The sequence below is a fragment of the Psittacula echo genome (genome assembly GCF_963264785.1).
Source record: "Psittacula echo genome assembly, chromosome: 4".
Classification (NCBI taxonomy): Eukaryota; Metazoa; Chordata; class Aves; order Psittaciformes; family Psittacidae; genus Psittacula; species Psittacula echo.
In genome coordinates this window covers 39,253,758-39,277,128 of record NC_137738.1, presented here as the reverse complement: position 1 = coordinate 39,277,128, position 23,371 = coordinate 39,253,758, and the positions used below count along the sequence as shown (strand labels likewise).

Below are 23,371 nucleotides of genomic sequence, written 5' to 3'. Positions count from 1 at the left end.
GAGCTGACTTGAAAGCAATGGAGTATTTAAATCCTTAGAACACTTCAGATGTTCTGTCCTCATTTTAAGATTCTCTAATTGTTCAGATTCTTTTTTTTCTTTTTCCCTCTACCTGAAATGTATTCATTGAGCAAAGCTAGATCAAGATTCTTCACAAAACACTAGAATAGTGACCCATCTTACCAAGTCCTTCTAACTAGCAGCAGGTCTCTCTGCCTACACAGATAAAACAAGGAGGAGGGGAACGTGGAAAGGTCATTATACAAGTGTCTTGGCATTTCTTAAATCTCCAAGGTTACTAAACAAACGTACAGCAAGTAAACTAAAAATTATTCTTTTCCTAAATTTCCTCAATCTGCAATTATCCTGCAATTTGCTTTTATCATTTGTGTTTATAAAATATTTACAAAATGATTAAGTATGATCACAATGTTCCATTAAAAACTGCCTAGTAACAATTTGGCCATGAGACTGAAAAAAAAAAAGAAATCAGAAAAAATGTGAACAGAACCAGAAGAACCATTGCCCAAAGAGTTTTAATTCAAACCAGAAACTTCAATTTCAGTGACTCGTATTTTCAATTACTTTCTGAGGTTAGAAGGCAGTGGGCTATCTAACAGAGTGTTTTTAATATATGGAAAAACATCTTTGTTTCATGGCCTCTACAAAATGAGTGGGGTAGTCGAGCTGAGATTCCAAATTCGCAGAGTACAAATCACACAAATGGCACTAAAAGTCAAACCATTTGGCAAAGAAATGGCTTGAGAACAGAATCATCTTTGCACATCTCAAAAGCTTGTTATTTTGGATTAAAAGAGAGTCCTTTGACAAAATAGTCCGGGTGAACACACACACAATCTCTAGCCATATCTGACAGTGTTATGCTCTTTGACAGTTTTTCCCTCTTGCATGTCAATTATATGCCAAAGTCTTTCACCCCAGTTAACCTCAGTTTCTTTCTTGTCCACACACAAAAAAAAAAGAAGCCAAGCTGACTTTCGTTCTAACATGAACTTTCATTTCTGCAGATTATCTGCCTTTTCCTTGAAGTCAAGCAGTTTCACAGCTTCTGTTAAATGTAACCAGGATAAAAAAGAGAAGCAAGGGCAAAAATCTTGAGAGGTATCTTACAATGATGGACTAGAGATCCCCCACTAAAGTTAGGAGGAAGATGGTCCAAATCCTAATAGGACACAAGAGAGAGCGAACAGAGCTCTTGGCTCACAGTGGAAAGATGGCTTAGGAAAACAATTTTAGAGAAAAGGTGCCAAGTTGTTCCATTAGGGAGGAAATACTGAGTCATGTTCAGTTCTCAGAGGTATACACAGCTTGCAGTAACTTCAACACAAGAGTAAACCACTGTCAGAAGGTTTAAGATAGAAATTCAGTATCCTTCTGAGATTCGACCACAGAAAATGAGAGTTTTGAGGCTTTTACGCTATAGGTACCTTAGCCAAAGGTCTTAAGAAGGGAATGTTCAGGCTATAAACACTGATGAGGAGAAGATCAAGGGATCTTTCAGCTGGCTAAACAATCAGTATAGAAGAGTCAGGATCCTTCCTTCTCTGTTCTTTGCATACTTTTCAAGTACCAAGGCAACATCAGCTCCCTCTCTGTTCCCATCTAACTAAAGATGGGCATATTCTTTTTTGAATACAAACAAGAAAATCTTTCTCCACCACAAAATATTTTAAACATCTCATAAAATGACATAGCATTCCTCTTCTTATTTAAGGAGGAGAAGCTAACTGTCTGCTGCAGTTAGCAGGAAATTCCATAGAGAATAAAATAAATAAATCAATCAATGGTCTCAAAAGTCTGTATTTCAATTACATGGGTTACAAAAAGCTTGCATTTGACAGTCGAATGTGTTCTTCTCTAAGATTTATCTGTGAACTTTTAATTAGAGAAATGAAGTGGAATAAACTACTCAGTGAAAATGAAGATATTTGGAAGGAAAAACTAATTAACTCAGTATGGTATGATACAAAAGGCTGTCTGGTACTCATAAAAACAACAGAAGCTGCACAGCTCAAAAGTAAAAATGATGGAGGAAAGCTGCCTTACTGCCCATGGGTCTGGCAGAAGCTGCAAACTCTCTCAGCTAAGAGTTAGCAAACGCAGAGATAGAACTGTTAGAAAGCAGCAGGTAGCTAGGACTTAGCCAGACCCTCATCTAAAATGTATCAAAAAGGGCTAGGAAGGCTTGAGAAACTCTCTTTCTCAATTACTATGAATCAGTAAAGTGAAACAGTTCCCTCTAAACAACCTAAAAGCGCTTTTCTGTACATTTTGGAACACTGGTATTTTTGCCTAGGATGACCTGTACTTGAAAAGCTCAGTGAAAAAGGGTCAGATTAAAGAAAAAAGAAAAATAAAAAAGAGACATTATACAATAAGACTGTTAAAGTCCAAGACAACTGACCTTGAAGATTTAAAATCCATGTTAAATATTTTGTGCAGACAGAACATGGCATCACAAAGTCAATTTATAAGTGTGCTAATAAAGAAATCGTCAGGTAAATCACGATATTTCTGACTGCAATAGAAGAATTTAAATATGAAATGATACTGGAGAGCTATATCAAAATGATAGGTACTTACATTACAATTGGAAGACCCATCAAATGTTGAGTAAGAACCATCAGGCCATTCTGAAGCATCTACAGTGCTCGACTGCCTGTGCTGGGCTTCATACTCCTTCAGCTGAAATTTGAAAAGACACAGAGAAGCTTTTCCAGTGAGGAGAAGCTATCAGGCCGCATTAAAATAGAAAGAGTTAATGTCCTTTCAGTTCTCCCCGTTCCTCCCCCCCCATGGTATCATTGTGGAACTGAAAGAAACAGAACTTTTCACATTGCATGTCTCATTTGTTCAAAATAAATTAACTTGGTTAAGAACCAGTAGTTTTAATGATGAGATTTTTTTTCTTAAAAGGAAGTGATCTGTAAATAATGGATTTTGATGAAGTGTCACTGGAAAATATAAATTACACATCCCCATTTCAGAGGCACAGTTTACAGCAGACAGATTAAATCACAATAGCCTGCCAATTTCCTTCATAGAGAAAATGATCTGCAGCAATCACTAGGAACCATAATTTTAAAACAAAAGACCATCTTTTCTGTTTTTCAATAAAAGGCTTAAGACAAAAAAATCAATCTTACTGGAGTCAAACTGTTGAAAGGATCATCAAGAACTGCTGATATTAATAAATAAAGTTGCAGCTAGTAGCTCAGACCACTAGAGGGAAACAGTACCAGTACATATATGTACCATACAGACCAGGTACAACCCTTCCTCCCTCAAATTTTCAACAGCAGAGAAGTGAAAGCATTCCCGATATTACTGCCTGGTAATTAAAAAATTAGCTTTTCTTTTTTTTCATGATATGATTCCCAGCAAAGCAATCTTCTCTTCAGATGGTAACATAGCTTTATATTCTAGGATAATATATCTCAAGATTTAGTTTATCAGCACAGAAATTTATTGGAGTGTCAATTCATGATCTGAACTGTGTTGTTTGCTCCTCTAATGGAGCCCATACAGAATACAACGTGTTCCATCACAGTCTTTGCCACAAGCGTACAAAATCAAATGTGGTGCAGAAACTTTAACACTGTTTTGGCTCCTGGACAATTAAATCTCAGCCTTATTGCTGCACAAATACAATACCTTACACCTACTTTTCTTGTGATTTGTTAACATTCAGATTTCATAAAGAGACACTTGTGACAGCCACTGCACTTATCAAAAGATATATCCATGCTGATTTTAATGTCAAATGCCAAAACCACCTAATATGTTTTCTTGAAGGCTATTAAAACAAACATCACTTTTTTTGCTAAGAAACAAGCAGAATAGATTTTAACTTAAACTTTTTTTTTTCTAAGTTTTAATTGCTGAAAAATGGAAGCCTTCAATCAAACTGCCTTTCAGCCACTAGCAGCAATAAAACAAGAAATATATGTATTCTGAAACAAATAAGGCAAGATCAGCAGAACTTGAAGCATTACTTTTAGTACTAAACAAACCTATGAACATACATGGTAAATAAAGGCTAGTACAGGTGAAATTCCTGTCCCTTACTTTAGACAGTTTTTCTCTGATTAGTACCTTTTATTGCTAACCGAGAGAAGCAAATGCTTTTAGGACTCAATTAATTTACCATGCATGGGACATCCATTTTTGGCTGAGCTAAATCTCACCCTTCCCCATAAACAAAGAAATTGCTATCTGATTTATGTTACCTATGCAGGCTTTCTCCCCCTTCTTCTATGTTTTCTGAGCAAATGAAAACTCCAATTGCTATAGCCTATGTCCTAAAACTTGTTTCTCAAGGAAACTGAAGTATATAGGCAATCATACCCTAGCAAGTGCTTCCTCAATGGTGATCATCTTCTCTTTGACCATCATCATGAGCTGGATCCGTTCTTCATCACTCATCGTGATCTCACTAGCCACGTACCCTACATCCTCTCCTGAAGGAAAAAGCACAGAGATAACAAGCATGTCTAAGAGGTCATGCACAGAGTGGGGTACTGGATTTTAGTGGATGGTCTGAAATATGGTTGCCATATGGATCTGTCTGGCCAGAAAACAGACGTTCCCCAGAGCAGGCTTATATGATGATTTCAAAGGACTGAATGATTTGGAAGTAATCGAGCAGAAAAAGAAAGTAAATTAAGGCTAGAAAAGTCTACTTTGACACTGAAAGCAAGAGAACATGACAAGCAGAAGTAAAAAGTGACTGTCATCCACACAGTTATTGACCCTGAAAGACAAGAATCAAAACAGAAGGTGCTAAGAAAAGTCCTGCTCTCAGCCCTGAGGAATACTGTAGTCGCTGCCAGAGCGGATGGGAAGCCTTTTCAGGAATGGTGTGCTGGGCCCTTGTAGCTCTCTGCTGTGGACTGGCCATGTCCCCATATCTATCCATGCTATCTAATCTAATCAGCCACTGTGCTGACATGGTGCTGGATGTATTTGGGCTCTTACCACCAGGACCTCTCCTTTTGGCATCTGCTTGGCATGTCAGCATGGACACCTAGAACTTGCCTTGAGAGCAAGCAAGGACCCACACTTAACTGAGAGTGTCAATGGTACCCCTTTTCAACCTCCTAAGTAGGCTTCTGTCATCTTCCACTATCTGTCTGAACACAGACATAGTGATGTGGAGAAGGCATCCCAGCCCATGTCTGCATGTCTGTAGTCTCACAAAATGTGACTCTTCTTTCTGAGCCCTGTCACAATGAACCAAACCTGTCATACTCCCAGATCCAACTGCAACACTGTTGCAAATGAATTTTTACTCATTTGTGATGCTGGCTCCTTCTATTTTATACGGATAGGTTGTGTGTCATAAAAACAGATTTACCTTTTGAAGTCTGCCTCATTAGTCCTTTCTGGTTCTTTCGGAAATTCTGCCAAAAAAACTTATTTTTCTTTTTCCAGTCTGCTCTCCCTAAAAGGAAAGTGGGGAGGGAAGGGGAGAGGAAAGGGAAAAAGAATTTCAGAAAGAAACATTAGTTAGTGAATGCTAGAAAATTTTCAAGCATTAAGTTGTATTTTCTATGTAAAAACAAGAATAAAAATATCTATTTTTTTTTTTTTTTATTTTTCTTGATGTATTCTGTACTAGAACTATGCTGATGTAGCTATTTCAGGGAAATGCACATTCTGTTATAATTGCCAGTGCTATGGAGGACTGAGATAAGCCAGTAACTTACATATTTTGAATTATAAACAGAAAATATTTTGCATTCATTTTGATATCTGTTGAGCTGTTCATGTCAAGTATAGAAGTGTTTTTGAAGTATTTTGGTTTTTATTCTCTTTAACTGAACCACAATTATGCAGCCTAATCCACAACTCAGATAACTATTTTTCCAGTATGTGTGTGCAGTATGCTTATCTATACAGAAGAGAAATACTTTCCTTGTATATACATATATATAAATGCACACACACAGGCACACACATATGCACAAACACACACATTCTACTACTTGGCATGAGAAATTGTGTAAGACCATCAGCTATATCTGACTCTTTGTATGCCTGGACTGTGCAAGGTTGGATCTCCAGGTCCATTAATGTCAGATCTGCATATGGCTTGATAATCCAGCAGTAAATCATTTGTTCTAAAAAAGAAATAGTATCTGGCTAAATGTAGGGCATATAACTTTGTTTCATGAAATAACCAGGGCATGTGCTATAAAGTTTATGCCACCTGCAAGAGAACATACTGTGCCTCATCTGGCAGAAACGCTACCGGTAAACAGCTGCATCACCCCTCTGCTTTTGAAAAACTCAAAGGAACACAGTTTATACTGTGCCACTGAGTTTTAGCATGTGAATATAGTATTTTGGATCCTGCCCCAGAAAACCTGGTGCTGGATTTACTGACTCTGAAACACAGCTCAAGTACAGACTGGGTGGAAATGTCCCTAGGAAAACATTAAAAAGAAACAAACAAAAAAACCCTCCCAGTTTTTCTTTCCTCTCCAATGAGCAAAATAAAATTTGTCCAGAATTGTATCAGCTCAACTAATGTTAGGATAGCAGTATGAACTAATTATAGTAAGTTTAAAAAAGAAAACAGAATCCCAAAAAGTGAAAGACAATGGAAAACAAATACATATTTAAGAATACAAAATGGTTCAGAAACAAAGGAAAAGACTATAGCGTTACATGAACAAAAATAAAACCACCAGTTATTCACTGGTGGTGGTAATTTTCAGAATACAAAAACGAACAGGCTAGCAGTGATCTAACATGCCAACATTTGAAATTCAATACAAGTCAAAAGATGCGTATTTATCACATGACAATGCTGGTTGGGCAGTCTCAGTGATCACTGAGACACCCAGCATCAAACTTCAAGCTGCTGAAACTCTCCTTCCCCACACACAAAAATGCTGCTGGCTTCTGCCAACACTGTGTTTAGTCAGCTATTCGCATCCCAGCACAAGCAAAACTCAAAACCTGTTTAAGTATTCCATGGGAGTATCTAATAAAATGAAATATACTGACCTACAGAGCCTTCTTCCGAACTTGATTTATGAATGGACAGCCTAGGACAAAAAAGAGAAATGGACTTATTGATGCAGGCTTCTAGCATTTCATGAGAGCTGTCTGATTACAATAAATTATAGTTTCCAAACAACATATCATGAGCTGTTTTCTCTTCCCCTTTCTTCTCAACACAGCAAGTTGGAAACAAAAACTGAACCCACTGGTCTGGCCACAGTAACTGAGTTCGCCTCTTACACACGCCTTTTGTGACCAGTGTAGAAAAATATGTACCAACAGAAACCTATGGTTAAGGCAAAGTAGCCTAGGGATCTCTCAAAAAACCACTTTTTCACATATTTTTCCCCTTTCCACTTGTAAAACAGTAACTTGTCTGCCTTAGAAACTGTAGCACTGGGTTGCTGTATGTGTTTAGCTGTACAAAGGTTTTCAGCCTATTTTGATTTTTATCTGAACATGCTCTACAAATATGCACTCATTAACCTTTCAGAAGCCACTGTGTGGAACAGAGAAGCAGAGATTTAAAGACAAGGTACAGAAAGCTTGTGCAGATGCTATGAAGTGGGATCATAGATGACTGGAGACACAGCTTTTTCCCTAGTCCCCCCTGTGTGCTTTCCCACAAATGTGTAACTCCCTTCCTCAAAAGCTAGCAGAAGGGACTTATTTTAACAGAACATGGACTTTACAAACAACCCACTAAACCAGTAAGTAAATCTTTTGTTCTTGGTCTTTATATTCATTGAACCAGTCTTCCATAATGGATTCCACCTCAGTGCCAACAGTTCATTGTGGGATCTCTGATGAGACAACATCATCTCGCTTCATTGCCTTTTTTTTTCGTGTCTGTATAAAAGGAAGCTAATAGAAGTTACCAAATCTTGTCCTATTCTTTGAAGCTTTCCTATGGGAATCGCTATTTAACCATGCTGTGCCAAGCCTGTGAAACGACTTCTGCCAGCTTCAATGGCTTTGCTGGAGGCTTCAAGTGCAAAGCATTACTGCAGCGCCTTTGCCGAGCAACCGGCCCCACAACATGACAATGTCCTATTGTGCTGTGGCTGTACTGCAGCCATGCAGAGTGGAAACATGCATACCCCAGCATACCAAGAAGACCTCAAGCTAAATCGTTCTTTGAACGAGACCACATAAGAACACACACATGCCATACTCCTGTTACTGTCCACAGTGCTTGCACAGGCCCCTTGCATTTTCTTAGACCCCCAGAAGAGGGCAATGAAGAGTTTTTGATCAATTCAGTAAAGCACTTGAAGGAAAATTTTAGTTCAGTCCAGTTCAGAAGATGTAAGCATTTACTGGCCAGTGTTTTGTAAGCACGAAAACCACACTCAATCAGCTTGAAAAGGCATCATTAAAGGGGAAATGAGCCAGTATGAAGTTTCAGCTTGATTTACTAGACAAGGAGGGTTTGGCACAGTGCCACTCTGAAATGTAATCCCCTTCAACCTCAGACTGATTAGAAATTTAATCCAATATAAACTGCAAACTAATTGAACCAACCAAATTTCAGATCTGTAGTGCACCAAGCGGAGGGAGATATTTAGTGTTTTCCCTACCCTTGAACGGGAAAAGTTAATGATATAAGTGGTATGTCACCAAATGCTTAGTTTTTAAGAAGCCTGAATGACAAATGCAGGAGAAAAACACAAACCCCATGCTTTCTGGGTAGAAACTCCAGAAAAGCAAAAATCTGAAGATTTTCAACAAGGCCAGGACTTCATCCAGACACTCAACAGCAAAATCGTCAGCGAGTATTTTTCTAAATAAAGGTAAATCAGATAAAAATTATGTGGACTTGTATATGGCGACAACCAAGTAAAAAAGAAAGCCAAGGTCTCTTGGAACCGACAAAATGAATCCACTACATGTTCTGCACCTCAGCATAGACCTCAACCAATCAGTTATTCTGTTTATCTTTAATGAATTCAGTATCCATTAAATGTACCAAATCACTATCCTGAGAAAATTCTGTGTTAATGATCACAATTCTGTCTCAGTACTGAAATCAGACTCAAAGCAAAGAAGCAGCCTCTTGTGTTCTTTAGCCTCTAAACCCATTTTAATCCCTTTCTCCTCTCACACAGTTGCCAACAACAATACAAGTAAGTAGCAGGTGTAGCGGCAATGTTTGTGATGTGGACATCTGTTCATTGGGAATTAGCCTGAGGCCACCAACTCATCTCACACTGGACTCCAAAGAAGGGGAAGAGCAGTAGGAGCAAACTTCTGACAAGCCTGAGCTAAAGCGGGTGAGAAGAAAAGGATCCACAGCAAGCAGACCACCTTCTCATTTATAACTGATTTAAGAACTATGCTGAGTTTCATCAGAGTATGCAAATTTCAATTATCATTTCATGCATTCTCTGAAGAGGAAATCTTCCATGCCTGGGATGACCTTGAAAATGCTAACAGCTGGTCTGAAGAGATGGAAATGCCAACAGAACTTACCACATAGAGCCTGATATGGCACTTGCTTTTTAGTTCCACCAAACAACTCCGATGCTTAAAAATCCTCAGTAAAATCAATCAAGCATTTACTTCCTAGATGACTGGTGAAAAATTCCAGAGTATCTCAGAGTCACTGTATGTTTGATTTGCCAATTACACTCCCTTACTCTGTTAAAGCTGCAGCTCTTCTGTGAACGTGCACTGAAAGTGATTTGTGTTCTTCCATTCATAGACTGATAACTTGCACTGAAAGTTAATGATGCAGCGACACTTGGCAGAAGTTTCAGCACTGCATGTCTGAAAGGGAGCCAAATGCCATTATTCCACCATGGAGGCCTTCATTTTTGTTGTAGTCTGATGTACAACTTCATTAGCAAGCTTTCACATGAAATGTACTCTGTCACAGCATATAGCAGAAGAAATGTATGGGTATATGTTCAGACCAGAAGGAAGATTTATGGCCAGAGGGAAGGAGTACTTTCTTATCAAATCATAATCTCTGGAAGTGTGCTGCAGAATGGGCCAAAACTTTAATCCATTAATCTCACAAATTCAAACCCATCTCCCCATCTCTAGGCTGATACTTTGGGCTTCTTGGAGACAAACCGCTTAAATAAACAAAGGGGGGGGGGCGAAGTGTAATAGATTGTCTAAAAATGGAGCTACTTTTGGGAGTAACCAAATATTACTGCCTTAGAAAGATGATGGGTTTCAGTGGGGTTTAGTAAATTACATCAGACCACTCAGTGATCAGTGACACAAAATTTAGTAGCAACAGCCAGAGTGGAGACCAGGAAACCAGCTGCTTAGAAAGACAGGCTTAACAAAAATGAGTGTACATTCAACACGAAAATGTGCAAGTACACAAACAGGACTCACACAAAAGTCAGTCTTTCAAACACTGGAGTTTACAAGTAACACAGTATCTGGGGATACACCAAGTGAAAAAGGATGACTGAGATAAAAACCAACATGCCTAAAAGGCATAAGAATGGCAAATTCCAATGGCAGTACAAAGCATGAATACATATGGGAACAGCTGTACAACTGTCATTACTCAGGCTCAAGAAAGATGAATTCGAACCTGAAGCAGTAAAGAGAAAAACTGTTAGAATAGTCAGGGAACCAAACAGCTCATCTTATGAGAGAAAGCTAGAAAAGTTGTGCCTGTTCAGCCTGTCAAAACTGAAAGCTGCAAAATTACTGCCTATTACTAAATCAGGCACAGGAACAAGTAGACGTAAGCTAGGTAAAAAAAAAAAAAAAAAAAAAAAAATTTAGTATTTTCTAACTATTTGGACAAACTTCCAACAGTAGGTAGATTAAGGGAGGGCAGCTTCACAACCTAACTGCTTTTAAGAGGGATATTAAAAGATAAGAGACCAGACCAGAAGTCTTTGACAGCAAAGACCTGGACATGACAACTGCCTCTGGAGGGCACTTCTGTCTTTTCTTTTGCAGCCTGTGGGTTTGTATGAACAATAGCAAAGCCAGGCATCCAAAACAGTCTTTGATTCTATCTTTCTATAAAAGTGCTACAGTGGGGATGACCTTGCGATATACTTAAGCAATCCCTTCCATTTATATATTAACCCTCGAATCCTGGAGATGGGCTCTAAAACATGGAGTGCAAAGAAGAACCAATGCACAAATAGAATCATAGATTAGTTAGGGTTGGAAAGGACCTTAAGATCATCTAGTTCCAAACCCCCTGCCATAGACAGGGACGCCTCACACTAAACCATGCCACCCAAGGCCTCATCCAACCTGGCCTTGAACACCGCCAAGGATGGAGCATTCACAACCTCCCTGGGCAACCCTGGGCTCACCACCCTCACAGTAAAGAATTTCTTCCTTATATCCAATCTAAACTTCCCCTGTTTCAGTTTGAACCCATTACCCCTTGTCCTGTCACTACAGTCCCTGATGAATAGTCCATCCCCAGCATCCTTGTAGGCCCCCTTCAGATACTGGAAGGCTGCTATGAGGCCTCCACGCAGCCTTCTCTTCTCCAGGCTGAACAGCCCCAACTTTCTCAGCCTATCTCCATACGGGAGGTGCTCCAGTCCCCTGATCATCCTCGTGGCCCTCCTCTGGACTTGTTCCAACAGTTCCATGTCCTTTTTATGTTGAGGACACCAGAACTGCACACAATACTCCAAGTGAGATCTCACGAGAGCAGAGTAGAGGGGCAGGATCACCTCCTTCGACCTGCTGGTCACACTCCTCTTGATGCAGCCCAGGATGCGGTTGGCTTTCTGGGCTGCGAGCGCACACTGCAGCCGGCTCATGTTCATTTTCTCATCAACCAACACCCCCAAGTCCTTCTCCGCAGGGCTGCTCTGAATCTCTTCTTTGCCCAACCTGTATCACAAGCCAATTGTGAGCATATCTGATTATTAAGACATGTTTTAACTAGGCTGCACTGAACTATTAGGCTACAGCTTTCCCTGTTAACTCTGGATTGATTCTGATCTCAGACAGAAAACACTGGGGCTTATCTCACATACAGAGCAGTTGATTTTACAAGGGACACAGTCATATGTGCCCCGAGATGTGAATGTGTTGGTACACCCCTGAACTGGGAAAGGAAACAAATGACACCATGTGCTGTTTTCATGAATGTGCCTGTTGATTTTTGAAAGCTCATTATTCTCCAAACAGAACAAACATGGGAACTGAAAATGATGGGATTTCTGATGGGTTTTTGTTTTAACACTATTTTAACATTATTTTTGTTTTAACATTATTTTAAATGCAGATGTGCTTTAACACATGGTCACATCTCATTTATGGGCCATAAAATCCACAGGTGCATAGCACCATCTGATAATGAAGCCACAACTACTATGATCTTCGACAAACTGATAGTGGCCCTCTTATTCCTTCCCAATCACTATTTATAGCCCATTGAGGAAAATGCTTGGGATGTGATTTTCAATCTACAAATATCATGCACATTCATAATGGTGAATAAACTGATGCAAAAGTCCATGCTGGCTCTGCTGCAAAGCTATTTGGTTATCCATGAGCATTAGAAATGGCCCAGTCACATAATTACTATGAAAAACTGACAGACTTGTAACTGCTCCTGACTGAATACAAGATAATTTATCTAACTGGAGCTGGCACAGAGAAGAAAACAGGCCTTTGGTATTTTTATCAAATTTGCATGAACCTGAAGAGAAAGCAGGCCTGCAAGGCTCTGACCTTGCTGGCACCAGTGTGAGAAAGGGATGGAAAGTAAGGATGTTTCATTCAATTATCTTCTCATTAGGTTTCCATAGCAATGGCTCTTTAATCAGGTCAAAACTTTCTCAGTGGAAACAAACACTGAGCTACTTGTGGGCCATGCGTGCATACATGTATTTTCTACCACCACCAGAACGGAAGCCACCATGTCAGTCCCACAGGCTCAGTTGGGTGACTGGCAGCAGGCAGATGGGGCTACACCATGTATTTAGTAACTGACTGGTTGGTCCCAGCCAGGAGGCAGATAATTGCCAGCTAAAAACTCTTCAACAGCAAAGAGCAGGGCCCAACATACTGCACGCAATGCACCCCTGCTCTGCATGCATTGCTCACTACATGCTGTGTCGACTAGCTGCGACAAGTCGGACTTTCTCGTGAAAGGCACCCTTCATGCTTCCTCGTACAAAATTACCAGGCTTGGAATCTTCTTCCAGCTGCTCAAAGGCACACTGGTTTCCCTTCTCACGTGTCCCGGGTGGCGTTTGGCTGTCCTCTCACTCCCATTGTGTGGGTTATTGTGGGAGTTTCCTGCCCTACTTCTCTTGAGAAGGCTGTTTAAAGGCACCATGAATAATTTGGCTTTGACTAAATCAGGCCTCAAACAAGTGAAAACACGGCTGTATGCATTCACTGATTCTTTTTGATTCCTGCAAGCATGGGGTAAAAAAAAAAAAGTTACCTTAAACACAGACATCTCAAGAGCAAGCTCTTATTTTTCTTCCAATATTCCCTTCCATTTTCAGCTACTCAAAGGAAACAATTTATTCAATTAGTATCTAAGTGCAGACTTTAGCATCCTCAGTTTGGGAGATCTGTATGTTTTCTGCTTTCTTGTTCTCAGTTTCTGACCCCTCTCTGTCTCACGTCCTCTGTCAGCCCCACACTCCTATTTGCAGATGAGCTTACAAATACCTGCCAAAGTTAATTTTGACACCTTGACAAGTTGCCAGAATCAAACATGATAGAATTTAAGCACCCCATCCATGACCTGGAGGGATGATTTAATAACCTCCTGCATTCAAACCTGGACCTGCAGTTTGGATGCTGCAGGGAAAGAGGATTAGCAAATCTAGTGTTAAAATTATGGCAAACACCAGTAGATCAGTGTACCAAAGGCGGCAGAATTGAGGCTTGCATAAAACCTTTTGCAAAACGAAACCTGTTTTTAAAGACTGCTGCATCCACTGAAAATCACTGTGGAAGATAGGAACACTGAACTGCAGGGACTCTTATAGCCTTAGGGTGATTTGGAGTTCAAGTTTATACCATGGGACAGTGACTGACGATACTACAGCACATCCATCGCAGAAAATCCTTAAAAACAGATTCAGTCAACAGTCCCTCCTGCAGAGACAACAGCATGCAGATAGCAGCCACTTGTATTCTGGCCTCACTGGTTGCCTGCCATCAACCTCAGAGAAAGCTGTGATCCCAAGCAGCCTACAACTCCTCCTCTGATATTCCCAACAAGCCATCAGAGATCTGCCAAACTGCACGAACTCAGCATGTGAGGGGCTTAGTTTAAGTTGTACATCCTGCACGCACAGAGAGGATGACAGAGTCATTCACTTGTGTGAGCAGCTGAATCAGGGAGCTGAGGACACAGCTGCCAGAAGCACAGCAGCTTCCCCATGCCAGGGGAATGCAAAGCCCCTGAGCAATGCTGCCCTGTGCTGCCAGCACCCCACACGTGCGTGCTCTTCAGCAACTTCCGCTTGACAAGTCTGTTTCTGCTCAGCTCCCTGCTCTGGCAGAGTCTGAGATTTAGGTCCTGAGGATCGCAGAGTTGAGAACACTTAAACTGTGCTGTGCCGCAGGCTGAGGAGAACAGCCGGATGAATTGTGGCGCTTAATATGAAATATGACCGTTTACTTGGTCAGGAGCATGCTTGAGCGGAACAGAGCAAGAAACAGCAGGTAATTCACACAGGAGGTGTCAATTCGTAATACCCACTTCCACACAAAGGTGGTGGGAACACCTGCGAAACACCAGACACAGCCATAGTCGTGTTACCTCATGAGGTTTGCTTTGTCTTTCCTTTCTCTAGCAGCTGTAAAGAAAAATGAGTATACAGGGGTGACTGTATCGCATCCTATCTGTACGCAGCGCTCTTGAGTCTCGCCCTCTTCCACCTCTTTCCAGGCAGTTCTCTGATACACCACATTTGAAACTTGCCCAGAGACTGCTGGAGCAAATAGTGACAGCAAAGAGATCTATTTCCCAACAGGGAAAACACACAACTTCCCCTCTGCAACATCCCCAGTTCTAAAAACAGGATGAGAGTCAGGATGCAGAAGCATAAGTTCATGGGACTGGGTTTAACCTGGATTTCCTGGCAAACATGCAAAGCTCATCAGTCTGCCATGTAGACTTGAATGGTCAAAAATGGGAACAGGCTAAAAGCTGGATTACATTGTTTTAAATACTCTATTTACAATTATGAGAAAACCCTCTCAGTCCCCTGCCTGAGTAAACATCCTTGGGGTGTTGCCATCTCTTGGAAATAATAGGGGTTGTATATACAATACATGCCAGGATCAACATGGTATGGGCCTAAAGAAGCCATACTAACTCCTAAGAACATATTTACTGTGTATTTGTTACACTGATAATTCTTCTAGCAAATTAGAAGTCAGAGTGTCTATACAGGAACACCTGCAGTCCTGAGGAGATTTTTGTTTAAAATGAATACTATCAGTGTTAAAGATGCTGTTGCCACTTTAGCGAAGGCACACTGAGAATCTGCAAAGTTACACTAACACCACAACTGACAGCAAGACTTCAGTTTAAATTATAGGAATCTTGAAAAGGGCAGGGGAAAATGAAATTTATTATTAAGAGAAGAAAGCTACAAACGTCTCATTCCATGCTTTGTGTTATTTGCTAAATATTATGTGATTCAGAAGCCTGACCAACTGTTTCAATTTACGAAGCAGCTCCAGTATGGCCAAAAAAAAAAACCAAACCAACAAAAATCACAGCAATTGTGAGGCAAAGCTTGAACAAACATGACTTTGTTTTCTGTTGTTTACGAATAGCTTTTCAGGCCACATCAGTACCCTTGCTGTTATTCATATAAATCTTAGAGGCCTCTGCTACAGGGAAGATTTCTCTCTCTTTATCAGAATCAATTGAATGAAAACCATCTTTGGTAGTGCATTTATAATGCATACAGCAGGTTCATATCTGCAGCATTTTGCAGCTTCATCTAAATTAACAGGAACAGTGTTGTCAGCAATAGAGGAAGGTAGTATTGCTCCAAATGCCTTTTGGGGGAACAATGACTTGGAGTGACAAGCAACTCTTGCCTCCAGGCTTGTTTAACCCCTTTTTCCTCCTTCCAGGCACTACAGCTGCTCTTCTGTGTTAGTGTGTATCACCCACTAAGCAGATACTTGTTGAGCAACTTGCTGGACTGAGGGCACCAACTAATTTCACACTGGCTTTGAACAGACTGGGCAGAAGGGTTAGTTAATAAGACTCAAGGCAAGACTGAACATAGACTGCTTGTCCACACAAACAGGGTTTTTTCCTACCACAGAGCACCAAGGCTAATCTGTTTTCAGTGCGGTGTACAGTGGAGGCTGTCAGGCTCTCTCTTCAGTTGGGCACCACAGAAAAGGAAAAATCAAAGCAGGTTAAACAAACATAGCATCTTCCAGATTCCCTCAAAGGCTCTTTCTGTCTGGAATCTCCCAACTCTGGCGAAATTAAACAACTATCCAGGTGTGTTATTTTAGAACTTTAGGCCTTGGTAGTGTTAAGCTGCAGGGCGTGCAGGAAGCCACACTGGGCAAGGGAGCTACCAAGAGCAACCATGTTCCAGCCTGCCACTTGCCCTCTCCTACCTATCCCAACATGGGTTTTTCATTGAGACTGCTTTTACTTTCTGAAGCACTCCACTCAGAACATCAGACCAGAAACAACTCGCTTCACCTTAACATGAGAAAATGTATTTTCAATATTCAGACATACAAGTTTTCTTGGGCAAGCTCTTACTCAGGTTTTGGAAGAGTACTCACAACAACAGATTTTTCAGCTCCTGAAAACCTGGATGGCTATTTTAGGATAAATCTCCTTTTGCCCCTTGATCTCTTTGTGAATATTAGAAACTAATGCACATCTGCACTCAGTTTCAGGTTTGGCAAACTGGAGTCTTCTCAAAACAAAAGTAGTTTTGTAAAAGGTTTATCCTGGATCTTTCATGCAGCATGAGAGGACCGCAAAAGCAGCAAAGGGACAAGCTTTCCTGTCTCATAGCATGCCCACACAGCATATTCAAACTAAAGCCATAAACTAAACACTGAACCCAAAACAAACACACTGCCCTCCTATGAAAACCATTAAATTCAACACATTAGTAGCAAGTACAGATGTATCCGATTTACTTGATGTGGCCATTTTGTGCAGATCAATTTTATAAACTCTGCCTTAATGGAAGAGGCATTCCCCTGACAAGTTGGCTCTTCAAGCTACAGGGATGAAACCAGCATTGACATGCAGGCTGCCACTAATAAGCACAGGCCTGTATAATTTCAGTTTTGAATAATCTGTATGGTATTGAGTATATATCACCGATTATTTTCAACACCTTGACCCTTGTTTCCTATTGCACAAGTATTTTATGCAACCTGCCCCGCACCAGTTTCACATATATGATCAGGTTCATCATGTACACCCTTCAACTGACAGACAAACTCTCAAACAGGACACTTGAATTCTGGAAAGGTTCAAAAATCACAGGCCCCTTCCAGTTGAAGTAAGATAACAAGGTTGATTTCCTTTTGGTGAGGTAAATGGGCTCTCTCAGAGCAGAGTTGCTCAGAATATGTTTTCGTAAGACAGTGCCTTCTCACTCATTTATGGTACAACACATACACAGACACACAATTTAGGAAGCTGGCTAGAACCTGCAAGAGGAGCTTATTCCCAGTTGTGTGCTGTCCTACTGTGAGATCTTTGTTGCATTATTACCTGAGGAGGGATGATGACATTTACCCATGGGGAAGTGCTTTGAGACTGAGAGAAAAGTATTATGATTACAGGATACCCTTAGAGGCTTACTCCCCAGAATACAGTTCTTATAATGTTCCCCATCCACTTGGCACTTCTGATCTCATTAGAATTTTATATAAGGAGTTATCCTTGTTTCAATATCTGAAGCACCGCTTTTAAACTCTAAGCCTTCTAGGCTTTCAATGTTAACAGCATGTAACATGCGTCCCGTGATGGCACCCAAGGTAAAATCCACCTTATCTGCCCTCAGATGTTTTGAAAATGAGCATCTACCTCAAGCAAACAATCACTGTTTTCTCTGAGTAATGAAGGAACCTCTGAAAGATAATTTAATGCCTTCCAAGATCTTCAGCATGAACCAGCTTTCAGACAATCCCACAGGAAGCCCTTAAGCAGCCGTTCCCTACCATACAATTGACTCTTACATGGCTGGTGCTCAGGCGAGTCACATACTCGAGTGCCCATATTGAGGCAGCACCCACCACAGCTACATCTGGGACTGACACTCCTTCTATTTAACTAGCAACAGCAAGGGCAGCCATTTCTTACCACCTTTTACCTATTGCCATCCAGTCTTGAATCACTAGAAGATATGAAAATGTGGGACTATAAAACCTTAAAAAAGCATGTCACATCACGACTGAATTCCACATACTCCCTCTGAACCAGTCCAGCTGGCACTACCCCATGAAGTGCAGACAATTGGAAATGCAGTGTCAGTTGTCTTCATGCACTGCTGCACGTTGCCCTTAGCAGTAGGGATCCAAGATCCTGGGATCAAAGGAAGGAGGCGCAGAAAACAAGCACACACATTGCAGCAGGAGGTGACAGTAAACAGAAACCCTTTCAGTCCTCATAGAGAGGTTTTTATGAAGGACTACTAAAATTAAAGCTCCTTTTAACTTGGTTTTAAATTTAAACTTCATTCCCTTGGCACCTTCTTCAAAAGCACAGCTACAAGCCCAGGAGTGCACAGGAAAAGGAAAGTGATTTAAGTTTGTAACTCTCCCTTCCCCTCGCCTATCTTTTTTTGGCTTCATTTAGGTCTAGTCACAGAAATAATTTTTTAAGCAGGCTTAATTTGCACAGAATGTGAGATCAGGAATGTTGCTCAAAAATGACTACCAGTCATCTTCATGAATGCATATCCCAAGACCTCATAGCGGGGAGAAAAGATAACTCCCTTGATCTAAACCCCCAAACCAACAAAAGGCCAAAAAGAGAATGCGATAAGGAACAGGTTCCAAAACAGGTTTCATTAACAGCTGCCTGATCTGAAATCCTGAAACACCAATACAATCTAAAAGGAGTTTACTTGAAGGAGAAAGAAAATGTATCAAATTTTCCCTCCCCTCCTGGAACTTCACTTACTTTCTTTCAGTGTCAGGTGTTGATGCGGTACTGCTGAGACCAAGTGACTCCTGCAAGATAAGGCACACAGCAGTGAGAGCAGACACAAGAGCAGCCTTTATCCATTTCATGCAGAATATCAAATTGAAGAACAAACAAACAAAAATGGATTATCAAAATCAAAGTGTGTACCTCAATCTGGGATCGCAGCTGTAAAGATGTGGGACTGGCATCAGGTTTCTCCTAGAACAGAACAAATGTCAGGTTAATGAAATATCCAAATGTTAAAGAGAAGAAATCTGCAGGGGAGAAAAAGGGCATAAGAAACAGGGTAATAGAACCTAGGACTACTTCTAACATTCAAATGGGAAACATTGAACTCTCCAGAAGGAAATACTTTCAGGATAAATTTTAAAATACTCCAGCAAAACAGCTAATTCCATCCGTATCGCTGGAGAATACAGAATAAGGTAAAACTGCCAGACAGAAATGATTCAAGACAAAATAGAAAGAGGAATGTATTATTTTCACTAGGTCATCACAAAATTTGTTAGATAACTTCAAGTGCAATTTCCCACAATTTACCTTCAGGAAGAACACACAGGGAAAATCTGACATAAAAAGGGCATTCTCTGAGCTAAGAATACTGAGAGGATTCAGACACACGTCAGCAAAGCCAGTTTCTCACACAGAAATTTGTCAACAGGATAGAGTTTAAATCATCTTCCTTCAAACATCTAGGATATAACCATCTACTCCAGGATTTGGTTATCCAGGTTCCCTTTGCAGTCAATGTAGAGAGACAGGAACTCTCACAGAACAACTCACCCGATGGGTTTCAGCTGCCTGAAGTTAGATGAGGCAAGTCTCACTGGTAGTATCTAATTTAAGATTGCAAGCCAGCTGCCTAAAAGGCACATACTACTAACAAGCCCAGCTGAAGCCAATGGGAAAACTCCAATTTGAATGGAAGTAGAAATCATAGTTGTCAGTACACTTTGCTCGTTGATCTGCATGTGAAACCACAGGGGAACTTACTTATGGCTATTTTATTCTGATCCAGTCCTACCTCTAGTGAAGTTACTGCAAGTGAGTACTGTAATCAAAAAGCCATCGTAGCTGAGAAAGCAACCACAGTGGCATACACACTTTAAAAAGGAAAAAAAAAGGACATGAATTTATTCCTCAGTACTGGAGGTCTTTTGGTTCATGCATTCCTCAGCCTACATGTAAATCTCTTATCTCTGTGAAATTGTACTTCCTATGCCCTTTGTTTACAAAAAGGGTGACAAAATGTTCTTAAGATTTAATAAAAGAAAATTAGACACGATTTTCTGGAAATGAAGCCTTTTAATACTAAACAGGAAATCAGCACTGACTGCTATGAAGCAGTGTTGGATTAGCCTGCCCAGAAAGTCTGCAAGACCTAGAGTAGAGAGGAACCTACCCTGTCATAACCGGACTGACTCAGCTTGCATTGCTGGCCACAGCAGCCAGGAAGGCACAGGACAGCTCACAGCCATGTGTTTGCTAGTATATGAGGTTGACACAGGGTCAGCACCCTACTGGGGGATTTTGCCTGACCATGCATTGTCTGTGTATCTGCTTTTGCTGATTTTATAGCACAAAAAGGGAAATTAAGTCCTTGAGTGGAAGCCAGCATGAAAAGCTTGACCACATTCACTTACTGACAAATCCAACAGCACTCCTTTAATCACGCAGAAGCTGGACCAAGCCCAGTGAAATTCCACAGATGCTCACAGATCAGTTCTACTGTAGCTTCTGAAATGATTAAACAAAGCTACATATGAAAAACAGCCAGAACACTGAAGGTCTTTTAGAGTTTGCTTTATTTTGAAAGCAATCGCACTTCCCAGAGACCTCCACCAGACACATTTTCAGCCTCTGCAGTGCTTCTGGAGAAGGTGAAGGGTAGCCTCTGTGCAGAGACAGCACGGGTATGCAGTGTGCAATGGAAACTGCCTACAAGTCACTAGGTATGGGTCACAGGTCAGGATAAAGACATAAAAAAGGCCTATACCTGTGGCAACCACCTCAGCAAGTGTTTGAAGGAATTAACCAGCTCAGTGAGTTTCTAGTGGTACAGATTAGTAAAAGTTCCATTTTGAGTCTCAAACCACAGCCTCTGAACCATCCCCCTAGCCGTTTCAGTGAAAAGTGAAGCCCTTCTACTCCATTACACCTGCACATTCAAGCCACAGCTGACACATGCTAAATGATAACATCCTGCAGCAGCAGCAGCAAAATTCTGGATCAAGAAATTGACCTATGTGGGAAAAATGGTTTAAAAAAAAAAAGCATTTCAAGCAATAAATACTTCTATACATGAAATAATGGTGAAAGTGTCACAGTGCCTCAGGCAGCAGTGCAGATGTAGGTAAACACTCAGCTTAACTACTGATGAAAAGCAGCTTCAGAGAGAACACACTGCTACAGCACTCATATGTCTGCTTTTAGTATTACATAAGAAGGAAAAGTCATGCCTCTCAGCTTGTTGCCAATGCTGAAATCTATTGAACATAACATGTCACGAGGGAAGTGTTTGACACTCTCCCCTCTGCCAAGAGTAAAAACGAGCGTTTTTTTGTCCATCTCAAATACGTTGCATTCAACACTAAGGCTGGAAGCCACAGGGGGCTGAAAAACATTCCACAATGATTTTGAAAAACATAATTCATTAGCAATTACAAAGAAACACAGCTTTTGTAAAGCCCTGTAACACCAAAAAGCGAGGCAGTGATAACTCATAAATCCAACTGTAACAATCAGAGGCTGAATCCAGCGAAATTAAAGCACAAAGACAAAAAAAAGACAACGGGCTTCAGAGAAAGTCGATACAGAAACACACTGTTCTGCAGTAGGGAAATCAAATACCTTCTGATCAATTTTCTAAACAAGATGAAGCAGGCCCAAAACTACAGTAGTTGTTTCTGAGCTAAAAACATATTAATATAAAGGTGTATATATGCGATTGGGATACAGCAGGTTTCAGATCGATGTATTTTACACCCATTACCCAAATGGTAAAATAGTAAAGCACTCTTGTGCTGGCATAACTGCCTCTATACTAGAGCTCTTGCTGGTATAAACAGGATAAGCAAGACCTGCTGTCTTTGCCTAAATCTCTTCAGATCTGTCAGCATTGACTTTTATTGACAGGTAAGGCCAAAAAGAACTTTTGCGAGGAGAAATAATGATGCATTTCTAGGGAGGACTTTAAGATAGCTAGGGTGTTTGTGGCATCAGGAAGAGCTGTAAAGTTTCAGAGGGATGAAAAAAAACCCAAACAAACCACATGAAGAATGGTTAAATATGAAGGCAGAGAGGGCTCAGGACGTGATACAGGTGAGGGAGGTGTGATGTAAAGCCCAACTGACTACTGCCCAAAGCAAGGGGCCCAGGGAAGAGTCACCACTTCCCTCAGGGAGAGAGTTTCGGCCTGTGGGAAAATGAAAAGAGGAAGGAAGAAAATAAAGGAATAAACAAACAAACAGTAGTTTGTTACAGTGTTCTTTGGGGTAGGAACAGTTTGGTCAGCCAAGTACAGATTCCTGCCCAGCTGCTGGTGCTCCGGCGAGGAAGGTGATGACAGCTTATGGGCACCTCGGCCTCAGTCACCACCTGAACCCGTATCCTTAATTATTTAGGAAGTCAGCACCTCTCTGAAGAACATATCCCCCTATCACCACCCCGTACCTTGCTTCCCTGGAACTGCAAGGCCAGGAATGTAGACGGTTTTGAGGTGAAACACCACCAATAAGACAAAAATAATCAAAAGCAGCTTCTTGCCTTGAAAGCCATGGCAGAATATGTCAAACTTCTTCCTGAATATTGATGATCCTGTTCTGTTTTTATGTGCTCTTCAAATTCAGGATACACATTCCTCAGGATCAGTGATGGTATCCACTTCCTTCTATGAAACACTTTTCAGCTCTCACTAGTTTTTAATTTACATGCACGTAGAGCTGTACTATGTTTGTATTAAGCTTATTTGCCTTTTTCTCAATTTGTCTTCAATACTTTCAAGAACAACAAAAGATGTATTTGCTTTTTGAAAAGTGGCAAGGAAGGAGAAAGGGAATCCAGGGTAAGACCAATGCCTCCAGGAAACTTTTAAAGCCATGATATAAATCCTTTCAGACGTACCATGGAAAGAGGCTAACCCAAGTCCACTCTATGTCGTATTTGTACAGGATACTGTTTTTGTGCACCTGCATACGGGTATCT

At 40.7% G+C, this 23,371-nt stretch overlaps 1 protein-coding gene across 2 annotated transcripts in view; it reads right to left on the bottom strand.

Moving 5' to 3' along the window:
* LOC308220392 (SAM and SH3 domain-containing protein 1-like) overlaps window positions 1-23,371 on the bottom strand; it is a gene marked incomplete at both ends in the record, with an annotated part of 560,546 nt that overhangs the window by 41,133 nt on the left and 496,042 nt on the right. For both annotated transcript variants that reach the window (XM_080616328.1, XM_080616327.1), the window contains 6 exons: window positions 2,605-2,706; window positions 4,369-4,481; window positions 5,378-5,460; window positions 7,032-7,076; window positions 19,145-19,194; window positions 19,316-19,366. In XM_080616328.1, coding sequence (XP_080472454.1) covers window positions 2,605-2,706; window positions 4,369-4,481; window positions 5,378-5,460; window positions 7,032-7,076; window positions 19,145-19,194; window positions 19,316-19,366 — 444 coding nt within the window. The remainder of the gene's footprint in view (window positions 1-2,604; window positions 2,707-4,368; window positions 4,482-5,377; window positions 5,461-7,031; window positions 7,077-19,144; window positions 19,195-19,315; window positions 19,367-23,371) is intronic.